The sequence below is a fragment of the Carcharhinus amblyrhynchos genome, chromosome 2 (genome assembly GCF_965287045.1).
Source record: "Carcharhinus amblyrhynchos chromosome 2, sCarAmb.v2.hapA, whole genome shotgun sequence".
Classification (NCBI taxonomy): domain Eukaryota; kingdom Metazoa; phylum Chordata; class Chondrichthyes; order Carcharhiniformes; family Carcharhinidae; genus Carcharhinus; species Carcharhinus amblyrhynchos.
In genome coordinates, this window is record NC_137325.1 from 33,029,176 (window position 1) to 33,042,291 (window position 13,116).

General features: G+C 42.4%; 1 protein-coding gene across 1 annotated transcript in view; it reads left to right on the plus strand.

Annotated features, from left to right (window-relative positions):
• Positions 1-12,046, plus strand: part of LOC145360500 (nuclear transport factor 2-like) — a 28,726-nt gene extending 16,680 nt beyond the window's left edge. Inside the window, exons 4-5 of the mRNA XM_080215754.1 lie at positions 3,494-3,592; positions 11,527-12,046. Coding sequence (XP_080071880.1) covers positions 3,494-3,592; positions 11,527-11,640 — 213 coding nt within the window. The 3' untranslated portion in view covers positions 11,641-12,046. The remainder of the gene's footprint in view (positions 1-3,493; positions 3,593-11,526) is intronic.
• Positions 12,047-13,116: the final 1,070 nt, after the last annotated feature.

Below are 13,116 nucleotides of genomic sequence, written 5' to 3' on the forward strand. Positions count from 1 at the left end.
TAAAGTCTGTGGAGACAACATCTGCATTGCCCTCATCTATTTTCTTGGTTACCCCTTCAAAAAAACTCAATCAAATTCGTGAGACATGATTTTCCACTCTCAAAGAGTGTCCCTAATCAGTCCTCACTTCTCAGAATACCTCCTAACAACTTATCCACTGCAGATTAGGCTCACTAGTCTAGTTCCCAGGCTTTTCTCTGCAGGCCTCCTTAAACAAAGGCACAATATTTGCACCTTCCAACCTTCGGGCACCTCGCCTGTGGCTGTCGGTGATTCAAATATCTCTGCTAGGGCACCCACAATTTCTTCCCTAGCCTCTTGCAGTGTCATCAGGTCCTGGGGATTTATCTATCTTGATACATTTTAAGGCTTCCAGCACCACCTCCTAAATATTCCCCTAAACATGACAACAAATTAAACTAATCCCTTCTGCCAGCCCTTGGTCCATAGTCCTCTATTCCTTGCATACTCATGTGCTTATCTATCTTAAATGCCCCTATCGTATCTGCCTACACCACCACCACGCTAGCAGCATGTTCCAGACACTTGCCGCTCTCTGTTTGAAAAAAAACTTGCCCCTCACATCTCCTTTGAGCTTTCCCTCTCTCACCTGAAGTGCATGTTCCCTAATGCTTGACGTTTCAACACTGGGAAAAAGATTCTGGGGGTGATTCTCCCATTCCGACCCACTAATTTTTTTGGTGGATTGGTCTGGATGATTCGTGCGTGCGCTGATTCGCGGGATTCATGTGTGCATTCCCGACGCGCACGCCTCTCCCAGCAAGAGATCCGGTGCGGTCAGGACCATGCAGGAAACTGACAGGAACACCAGGTAATTTTAATACTATTTTACTGCCTTTTAAATGTGATAATCGGGCCTAGGACTTAATTCTCCAGGCCAATAGCATCTCCTCCTCAGCCAGTACAATTCAATTCTGACCGGGTTTAGAGTACCTCCCCACTTTTCAGGGAACTAGCGGGAGACCCTGCTGGAATGAAAGAAGAGCAATGGGGGAGGGGTGGGGACTGCCTCCTGTGGGGGTGTGGCCATCACTGCTGGGGGAGGGGGGGTGCTAGAGATCGGGGCACTCCAGGGCGGGGGTGGAATTGGGGCTGACCCTGGAATGGTCATGGGGGCCACGATTAGAACGTGGGGGAAAGGGGGAGGCAGCACTGTGAGGGTCCCAGTTTGGCCAGTGATCAAGCTGACATTTCCGGGCCATTGCGCATGCGCAGAGGCCTGGAACTCTCAGCCTCTGGCATGAATAGCACCCCCCAGCTTTTAATATTCACGACTGTGAACTCTGCATTGCATAGAGTGTGGGAGATTCTAGTGTGAACTCCCACTGAGAAAGCAATCATGATTTACACCAGTTTTCCTGTAAAATCAGCACTAATAACGTTATTGGGAGAATTGCCCCAAAAATCAGCTGACTCAACCCTATCTATTCCTGTCATATTTTTATAGACTTCTATCAGGTCTCCCCTCAGCCTTTGCTGCTCCAAAGAAAACAACCCTAGTTTGTTCAGCCTCTCCTTGTAGCTACACTCTCTAATCCAGGCAGCATCCTGGTAAATCTCTTCTGCTCCGTCTCAAACGCATCCAGATTCATCCTGTAATGTGGCAACCAGAATTGAACGCAATACTCTAGATGCAGCCTAACCAAAGTTTTATAAAGCTGCAACATGACATCCTAACTCTTGTGTTCAACACCCAGCCAATAAAGGCAAGCATGCCATACGCGTTTTTTTAACCACCTTATCTACTTGTGTAGTTACGGACATGAATTCCAAAATCCTTCTGTACATCAATGCTGTTCAGGGTCTTGCCATTAACTGTATACCTTCCCTTAACATTTGATCTCCCAAAATGCAGCACCTCCCACTTCCCCAGATTAAACTCCATCTGCCATTTCTCTGCTCAAATCTGCAACTGACCTATATCCTTTTACACCATCCATAACTCCACCTATCGTTGTGTCACCTGAAAGCTTACTAACCCACCCATCTATGTTTTCATCGAAGTCATTTATTGTATAAAGCAGCAGAGGTTCCTGTACGAATCCCTGCGGAATACCCCAATCATGGACCTCCAGCCAGAAAAGCACCCTTCTATCGCTACTCTCTGACTTCTATGGGCAAACCAGTTCTGAATCCTAGTGGCCAAGTCACCTTAATCTTGCAAGTCACCATGCATCTTGATCTTCTGGATGAGTCTACTATGAGGAATCTTGTTGAAAGCCTTACTAAAATCCATAAATTTAACTTCTCACAAAAATACAACACCTCCTACAGTGGGACCCGCTCATAACTGCACTGAAATGCCAGTCTAGAATATGCACTCAAGTCATCGGTGTGGGATTTTATCCCAGAATCTTTTGACTGAGTCAACAATGTTATGACTGAGGCAAAATAGGCTAGGCTACTGTGGCAAGTTTCAAAGAGTATTCTCTGATATTGGAATTGGAGTAATGACCTGGAAGAACTTGTTTATGGAGTTGCCTTTCTGAGAGGAGGTAATGAAATTTTGCTTCTACCACGTGTGACTTTCCCCATTAAAAGAAGATATTCTTTTGAGCTCAAATATTTGATTCATATTTTTGTCATGTGTATCAGGTACGTTAACTTCTGAAGGTGCAACAAAAAAGCAGTGGGTTTGGGTTTGTTCCTGAAAACGTGCAGCAGATTATTGCCGGATACAATTTTATGGAATGGTATCAGGCAGGGAAATCCAACTTGCATGTTAATTTTTTCTATAAAGATTTTGACCAAGCGCAGTAGCTATGGGAATATGTGACTGATTTTTTTTTAAAAAAAAAATTGGGAATGAATGCAATATTCCAGCTCGAGGGTCTATGTAAATAATTCTTGCCCATTATACTGGTCTGCCTTGTCACTCTTGCCTATATCCAGTTAATGGTATGTAGGATGATACCAATAAGTAAACATCTCGATGCCTGCCTGAGACCCTTCAGAAAGAAATGGAATATTTTCATTGAATTTGCCAATTACAAAATTTGTCAATCTGGGATCTACTGTACGCTATTTGCCAGGTTGGGCAAAGAATATCTGTGGGTGATTCCATGCATTGCTGTTTCCAGGAGCAGTTTGTCTATAATTTCCTACATGTGTGCTTCCTGCAATGCTGCTTTTCTCATGGTGTGTCTGATTGCAGAGTAACTCATTGATGTACACATTAAAGTGCACATGCTGATGCCAAAAGTGTATAAGCCTAACATGACGGAGAAACATCAACTACTTTTCACTGGCAAACAGACCCTTCAGTCGTGTCAGCCGCATGATAGTTATGCACTGAGTACATTGTTTTGAGGATTTCAATGTAGCTGCACTTTAAGTTTAGGAAACTTTCAAAAATCACAATTTTGGCTTTAAGTCTCCTATTAGTAATGGTTTTGTTATTGATTATTTCACTGAATCTTAAGGATGACACAAAATGTTATTTGCTACATCTCCTTGTTTTTAAACTCTCTAGAGCCTACCATTCCAAAAAATTCAACATAGCATAACTGCGGAAGACCATCAACCAGCACCAGACAGCTGTGTTCTTAGTATGGTAGTAGGACAACTAAAGGTGAGTCGGGAAATTTGCTCGGGAATTTCGGGTCTCTTTCAGTGGAGAATTGCCACGTTAGTGGTGTGGCTCAGTCCACTAACTTGACAAACAGAATCTTGTCTTCAGTTGGGTGTTTTATATTTGGACCTATTAACAATCAGTCAAAATACTCTCTTTTTGTATTTTCTTTTAAGGCAAGAGTTCATTTATTATCAGAGTAAAATTCATGATTGCAGTTTTAAAAAATTAAGGGGCAGTGGAATTGGGGTTGACTATTGAGTCCTTTAGTCCTAGTCCACTACTCAATCAAATCATGACTATCTGTACCTTAAATCAGTTTGCCCACCTTGTCCCATAACCCTTAATCCCTTGCCTAACAGAAAACTATCAATCTCAGTTTTAATTTTCAGTTACCTAGCCACAACAAACTTCCACATTTTCACTTAGATTGCTGAAAAAAGAGACATGTTTAAGCTTTTGTATATATGCAAGAATTGTAAAGGGAGCAACAATTGATTCTGTATGAGAAGAGAATGCTGCCATGGAGAATACACAGAGCAGGTAACTGCCAAGCCTCTGTTTAAATTTAAACCAGGCAGGTCAACTCTGGTCAAGGCATAATTGTGGGGAATGAACCATGGAATGATTGCCTCCCAAGCTTTTTTTGAGTTGAAAAAGGTGCAGTGCATGGACATGCTCCTTCTGTCTGCTAAGGACAGGATCCTTTGTAAAAATATGTAGTTTTTAAACATATATGTGCCACACTGTGAGCCCAAATGATGAACTTAAATTGTTGTTAGTGTAATTCTTAGCACAATTAGGACTGTTTAGATATGATTCAATGATTGGACAGCACTTGCTAATGTGAACAACCTTACAAATAGGACCTGAGCCATTTGCTCACTGTGATGTCAAAATAGGGCACATCATAGTCACCCTGTGAATAATGGCTACCCTGATCAAATCATTTTGCGCTGCATATTGTACAACTCTTCAATGAGCAAAAGGCTGCCTCTCTTGGCCCTAGAAAGTACCCAGTCTACCTCAGATTACCCTGGAAGGGTAAGATGTCGCAAAGATTTGAGCAACAAGTGAAGCTAGCTGTTCTATGCTGCTAGTATGCAGTAGCAATTCAACTGATATTCTCCACCAGCGTGATGCTGTCATCAAAGCAAAATGTTCTGCCTATCACATAATGAGTATTGTGGTATATGAATATCAGTGCCGGTGTCTTGCCAGGCATGTAGGCTGCACATCCCAACAATTAACAGATCCTATCAAACAGCATGTTCTTTCAGCCACAACTGGCAAAGTACTGACCATACTGGACCAGCCCATGCTTGTAAAACTCAATGATACTGTGATTGAACATAAGAACATAACATAAGAAATAGGAGCAGGAGTAGGCCATCCAGCCCTTCGAGCCTGCCCCGCCATTCAGTAAGATCATGGCTGATCTGTCGTGTCTCAGTTCCACATTCCCGCCCTCTCCCCATAACCCTTAATCCCTTCGCTTATCAAAAACCCATCAACCCGCGTCTTAAAAATATTTAGCGAGGCAGCCTCCACCACCTCAACGGGCAGAGAATTCCAGAGATTCACCACCCTTTGAGTGAAGAAGTTCCTCCTCAACTCTGTTCTAAACCGTCCCCCCTTTATCTTGAGGCTGTGCCCCCTAGTCCTACTGTCCTTTATGAGCGGGAAGAGCCTCTCCACCTCTATCCTATCCATCCCATTCATCATCTTATACGTCTCAATGAGATCTCCCCTCATTCTTCTAAACTCTAACGAGTACAAGCCTAGTTTATTCAGCCTCTCCTCATAGCTCAACCCCCTCAACTCTGGTATCAGCCTAGTAAACCTCCTCTGCACTCCCTCCAAGGCCAAAATATCCTTGTGTATGTACGGCGACCAAAACTGCACATAGTACTCCAGCTGTGGCCTCACCAATGCCCTATACAGCCGCAGCAAGACCTCCCTACTTTTATATTCAATCCCCCTCGCTATGAAGGCCAGCATCCCATTCGCCTTCCTGACCACCTGCTGCACCTGCAGGCTGGGTTTTTGCGACTCATGCACAAGGACCCCGAGGTCCCTCTGCACCGTCGCCTGCTGCAGTTTTTCGCCCCGTAAATAATAGTCCTTCCTACCATTATTCCTACCAAAGTGGACCACCTCGCACTTGCCAACATTAAATTCCATTTGCCATTTCCTGGCCTATTCGCCCAGCCTATCTAGATCCTTCTGCAGACTCTCCACACCCTCCGCGCAATTTGCCGTTCCACCAATCTTGGTGTCATCAGCAAATTTCGACACCATACACTCGGTTCCCTCCTCCAGATCATCTATATAAATGGTAAATAGCTGAGGCCCCAGCACCGACTGTGCTAAGAATATCACTGGCAATCAAATTAAGGTGATCAGTCAGGCTTGCAGTATACTTACACGTGCTGGAAGCTACATATATTTACACACATGGCCTTGTCCTTTGAACATAAGAACATAAGAAATAGGAGCAGGAATAGGCCATCTGGCCCTTCGAGCCTGCCCCGCCATTCAATAAGATCATGGCTGATCTGTCGTGGCTCAGTTCCACATTCCCGCCCTCTCCCCATAACCCTTAATCCCCTCTCTTATCATAAACCCGTCAACCCGCGTCTTAAAAATATTTAGCGAGGTAGCCTCCACCACTTCAACGGGCAGAGAATTCCAGAGATTCACCACCCTTTGAGTGAAGAAATTCTTCCTCAACTCCGTTCTAAACCGCCCCCCCTTTATCTTGAGGCTGTGCCCCCTAGTCCTACTGTCCTTTCTGAGCGGGAAGAGTCTCTCCACCTCTATCCTATCCATCCCATTCATCATCTTATATGTCTCAATGAGATCTCCCCTCATTCTTCTAAACTCTAACGAGTACAAGCCTAGTTGATTCAGCCTCTCCTCATAGTTCAACCCCCTCAACTCCAGCATCAGCCTAGTAAACCTCCTCTGCACTCCCTCCAAGGCCAAAATATCCTTGCGTAAGTACAGCGCCCAAAACTGCACACAGTACTCCAGCTGCGGCCTCACCAATGCCCTATATAGCCACAGCAAGACCTCCCTACTTTTATATTCAATCCCCCTCGCTATGAAGGCCAGCATCCCATTCGCCTTCCTGACCACCTGCTGCACCTGCAAGCTGGGTTTTTGCGACTCATGCACAAGGACCCCGAGGTCCCTCTGCACCGTCGCCTGCTGCAGTTTTTCTCCACGTAAGTAATAATCCTTCCTACCATTATTCCTACCAAAGTGGACCACCTCGCGCTTGCCAACATTAAATTCCATTTGCCATTTCCTGGCCCATTCGCCCAGCCTATCTAGATCCTTCTGCAGACTCTCCACACCCTCCGCGCAATTTGCTGTTCCCCCAATCTTGGTGTCATCAGCAAATTTCGACACCATACACTCGGTTCCCTCCTCCAGATCATCTATATAAATGGTAAATAGCTGAGGCCCCAGCACCGACCCCTGGGGCACTCCACTAGTCACCAACCGCCAATCCGAATAGCACCCATTGACCCCCACTCTCTGCCTCCTATTTGACAACCAGTCCTCTATCCATGCTAACACCCTACCCCCAACTCCATGCCCCCTGACCTTCTGCAATAACCTCTTGTGAGGTACCTTGTCAAATGCCTTCTGAAAATCAAGAAAGACCACATCCACCGGCTCTCCTCTATCCACCGCCCTAGACACATCCTCATAGAACTCCAGTAAATTTGTCAGACACGACTTCCCCTTAACGAAACCGTGCTGCGTCTGCTCTATCAAGCAATTCCCCTCAAGATGCCTCGCTATTTCCTCCTTGATGACGGATTCTAACATTTTACCTACAGCAGACGTTAAACTAACCTACCTACTTTGCAGACTGTAGGAACATATCTTTGCATCACATCTTTTTTAATTAAACAAAATCTTTTTTGTTTCATTCCCTATGCCAATATCTTGACCAATCAGTTGACCTGCCAGGTTTGGCTTTAAACAAAAGCCTGATGGATATGTGTCCTTTGTGCATTCTCCATGGCAACATCTCTACCAATCAGAGACCACTTGTTTAAAATATCAGCAGTGTTTTATCATGCTATAAAAAATGTTCCCTTTTGAGATTTGGTATTCTTGCCTTTCTTTTCTGATGGTTTCAGGACAAAATGCTTCAACAGCATGTCTCTCTTCTTCAGCATTACTCAACTTCTATATTTGCACTTTCTGTAAAGTCCTTGACTTCACCCTTTAATTGACTGGTTCTAATTAAGATTCTGTGTGTGTGTCACCAGAGAAAGTAGTTTTCTCTTGTAAATGCAACAAAATCCTTCAACCATCTTAAAACACTTCAATAGGTCATTCCTTAATCTTTTCTGCTCAAAAGAAAGACAAGCCCAAATTATGGAGCCTGTCCTTTTGTCATAGCTGTAATATCACGCTTGTGAATTTACAGCGCAACCCCTCAGGGCCAATGAATCCGTTGTAATTTAAAGGCAGTTGTGCAATTTTGCATCTGTGTTTGCCAGGGACGCGTACGGTGATGTGGACACAAAATCTCGCAGGACCTGGAAAATGAAAAACTTGCAGGCAGCAGGCAAGATCTTGTTTTCCAATTCTCCCCACTCTCTTAAACTAAATTAAATAAATAAACTTTATTAGTCACTAGTAAGGCTTACATTAACACTGCAATGAAGTTACTGTGAAATTCCCCTAGTTGTCACATTCCAGCGCCTGTTCAGGTCAATGCACCTAATCAGGATGTCTTTCAGACTGTGGGAGGAAACTGAGCACCCTGAGGAAACCCACGCAGACGGGGATAATGTGCAACCTCCGCACAGACAGTGACCCAGGAATGAAACCTGGGTCCCTGGTGCTGTGAGGCAGCAGTGCTAACCATTGTGCCACCATGTCGCCCCCACTCCCTCACCTGTAATGTACCAAGGCTCCCCCCACCCTCTGCCCTGGAAGTTTGGGAATCTCATTTCAATAAATTTTAATATAATTAGTAGGCTCCCCCACCTTATTGTTTCCCCCACCTTATTGTTTCCCCCACATTTGGAATTCCCAGTCACGTTGGCGAGATTTACAGTCGCTTTTCAAAAGCGGGAACCGGGCGAAGGGAACCTGCAAGTATAGTCTGCCTGGGGAGAGCGTGTTATGGCTGGGCAGTATCCTGGCACTACCCTTGTCTGGTAGGGTGGGGGTGGTGGGTACCCTTGTGCGTGTGGGGAGGGTTGCCCTTGTGCTGGTTGGCGGGGGAAGGGGTGTTCCTCTTATCCACGGGGCGGGAGGGTAATGTTTATTTATTGCAGATTGAGGACAGCCTGGTCTTCCTATAGTTGCCGGCTCTATTAGGCCCAGCCCTGCCAGTATGGGGCCACACCAGGAGATTTCTTCTGCACCAAATGCTGCAGAACGTGGTGAGAAAGGCCTGTGAGCTGCAGGCTGGCTTTCTCCCCTTAGCCAGCCCTCTGCGCAAATATCAGAAAATTCCACCCATTGTTTCACATCATTCTTGAAAATATGTTAACGATTTCCACTGTGCAGAAATTAAAATGTCAGGTTAAGAATTGATTCAGCTACTGAATTGGAGTTAATTCAGTGACTGAAAAGCTGAATTCTGCTTATGCATATTTATTCAATGTGGCTTTTGCAGAAATACTTAATGGTTCAGTGCTGCCTTAGGTGTGACTGGTGGTTAGGAACACTTCTCTGAGGCTAAGTAACATCTCCTTAGCTAGCAGTGAGCTTTTAAGTTCTATTGCATTAGTCACACTAGCAAATTAATCAACTGAGCAACTGTCAATTGAATGGTAAATATTGAAGTCTTCATGTATTGCACAACTGTATAATTTCATTATACGGAAATACAAAATGCCAAAACTTGGATGTTTAAATCGTTACATGTATAAAACTGGCCTAAAGTAAGCAAGAAATGTAAAAAATTATTTAACAATTAACCAGAAAATTAATACAATTTTTAAACTTGAATTGTAATTAATCCTTTTGTTTCTGAATTCAAAACTGAGGTTGATTATACAAAGTAGATACCTCGTTCTAATTCCATGAATTTTGTCATTGAATTATACTAGTTTATTGTCGGTGTATCATGGGAAAGGTGTTTTTTTTTATATATATGCAAATCTTTATTGGCTGCAGTCTGGTAAAATTTTAAATGTGGAAGAAGTGGTCTCCAAAGTAAACTCTTGTGGTCAGTCGAGTTTATTGCAATTTAAAATAAAACATTCTGTTCCAGATTCACTTTTTGTGCCCAAAAAATCTACTGTTAATTTAATTAGCAACTTTAAATTAAGAGGAACAGACAATATCTGGTTATAAAGGAGTACTTTAATAATTCAGTGTATTCAGCAGTTTCTTCAAACTTCCTCCTCTGATTTTATTCTGAACTTCGCATAAATCAATGTTTTTGGGTATATATTCCCTGGCTCATGAGCAAAGGACACACCTAAATTAACAAGCATTTTCATCTGATCCTTGCAATGGAATTAATGAAACATGAATAAAATCAAATTACTGCGGATGCTGGAATCTGAAACCGAGAATTTCAGTGAAGCTCAACAGAAACTGGAGGAATAGCATCTCATCTTCCGGTTAGGCACGTTACAGCCTTCCAGTCTCAACATCGAATTCAGCAACTTCAGATGATTAGCTGTACCCCACCTTGACCCCTTTTGTTTTCATTTTATTCAATTTTCTACCTTTTCTTTCTTTCTTGTCTTTCTTTATTTTTCTTTCCCCAACCTTCCACCTATTTTATCCCCCCTTTCTTGCCTTTTCTCCCTCTTTCTGCCCCTCTGCTTCCCCTTTTCTTCCTCCTTCTCAATTTTATCTCTCTCCACCCATCTCCCTGTCCCCCCACATCTTCATCTGTCACAGCTTACCCTCTGCCATTTGGCCATTCACACCTTCTATTTCCTCAATGGACTGCCATTAGCACTTATTAACCATTTCTCTTGTTTCTCACCCTACAGTTTAAATATCTCCACTTTCTATGCCTTTTAGCTTTGACAAAAGGTCATCTGGACTCGCATGTCAGTTCTTTTCTCCCTTTACAGATGCTGCCAGACCTGCTGAGATTTTCCAGCATTTTCTCTTTTGGTTAATGAAACACGCAATTTTTCCCAAAAAAAGCTTGTTTAAAGACTTCCTCTGGATATTTATATTTTTGCTAAAATTCCAAATATAAAAATATATATCCAAAAATTCCAAAACACTTTTCAAATATAAGTCTCTCATAGCAAGAGGAGTAGACCACCTTTCTAGCGTACTTGATTTGTACTTTTAAAAAATATATAATCAGTTTACAGTAACAACTTGCACCTGTTGCTTTTGATAGTGTCCTAGATTTCAATCCAATCCAGATCGATTGTGTTGATCCTGTTGTCCTTCACCTAATAAAACCAGTGATAGATTAACAGGCCATCCTAAAATGGAAAGCTTTACATTCAAATATAGAGTACCTGTATTTTCATGCCACTCAGGAAAACTGCTTTATCATTCTGCAGTCTTTTTTTCTGTCCAGCTGCCATAAAAGGAAAAGAACATATTTAAGGTATTGTATGTCTTGGCCACAAAGCATCCCAAAGCACCTTATAATCTTTCGGGCATTAAATGAAGATTGACATCTGGCAGCTCCGCTGCTCTTCAAATGGTGCCATGGCATCTTTTATATTCTACTGAGCAGGCAGATGGGGCCTCAACTTAATGTCATCTTTAAAAGACAGCACCCCATGGCAGTGCAGCTGGAGTATTAGCTTAGATTTGGTCTTCTGGAGCAGGATTTGAACCTACAGTTGTTTGACTCCGAGGCTAGTCGGTGCTAAATATGTTACTTAAATTGAGTGCCTAGTAAAACATTTTTTTTGTTCCACTATGTAACCTCGGCTGATTCAAATCTTTTGTTTCTCCCACAGGTGGATAATGATCCTGTGATGGGTTTTCATCAGTTATTCCTTCTGAAAAATGATAGTGACAAGTGGATCTGCACAAATGACATATTCAGATTGGCTCTACATAACTTTTGCTAGATCTGTTTTGTAGTCTTGGTTGTACTTGAATCAGCCGTGTTATTCAGTCCTAAATTGTAGTGAAGCAATGTATTCACAAGTGCACTGTCATGGTACAGGACCGTCATAATGAACTGAATTTCTTAATGAAAATTATTGCAGTATTTGCCTGTTAGATTTTCAATCTGTTCAGCATTTAAAGTTCAGATGCAAGATCACAGTGTTTGCTCAACCAGTGACTGAAAATGCTTGCGTTTGAAGTTATCTGTAAATGGTTTCCTTCAGTGTCTTTATTTTGCTCATGAAATATATTTGAGCAGCAGTTGAAAACTTCTGGATAGGACCTTTTTTATTCATGAAGAGTATTTTCCAAAAATCAATTCAGAAGTTTATCATCTGTACTTGTCAGCTTCTTGTAAAATGCTCACAGAGGACACTTGCATGTTTTCAGAATGTGATTTTGAATAAAAGTATCATTAGTAAATGAATCTATGGGATCTAGAAATATTTGCACAAATAACTTGGATAGAAGTGATGACCCCATAAGCTGCAGCCAAGTCAGTTCTGTAAAGGCTGGTGTTTGATTGCTGGCTATAAATTATCACTTGATTACAGTAAACAAGGAACTAATATAATGAAGGGTCAAGACTATGTATAAAAAAAATTTATGGTATTTTTAAATACCGACAGTAACGGGAAAGGTCTAGCAAATCTGGAATTAGAATAGCAGTGATTGTTCTCATTGATTCATTTCAGATGTGAAAAGTATTTTTTCTTGCGAGCTATGCAGAAAAACCATACTGTTCATAGAGTACTTAGGGGACAAGGAAAGGAGTGGGTCCAAAATACAGTGTTGCAATTATTGATAGGGTGAAGAGAAATATCACCTTAACATGCAATAGGACCATTCAAAAGTTTGATGGCAGCAGGGAAGAAGTTGTTCTTGCATCGATTGGTACATGTCTTCTGACTTTGTATCTTTCTTGCAACAGAAGAAGATGGAAGAGAGCATGTCCATGTTGCGTGGAGTCCTTGATTATCCTGGCTGCTTTCCAGAGGTAGCGGGAAGTGTAGATGGCGTCGGTGGATGGGAGGCTGGTTTCACTATCTAGCAGTATTGATTTTTAAACTGGAAGAAAGTGAGACTGATAGATTGTGGGCTAAAGTTGAGGGCTATCAGATACTTACTGAATAGAGGATGATGGAGTTGTAGACCTGAGCTTGGAATCCTTGAATTAATGAATGAGAACAGTTACAGATTTGAGAAATTAGATAGCCACAAACAGCTTTATCATGGACTATTATGATGACACTTGAAAATATGTCCAAGACAACAAAGCGTGAAGTACAGGTGAGATTACCACTGGAATTGGCATATCAAACAACAGGGAACTAGAGATCATATGAAACATTGCATTGTTCGAGGCAATGGTTAAGGCAAATGCTTCTGGTTTGAAGGACAAAAAAGATTTGAAAATAAGATAAACTTCCAAGAGA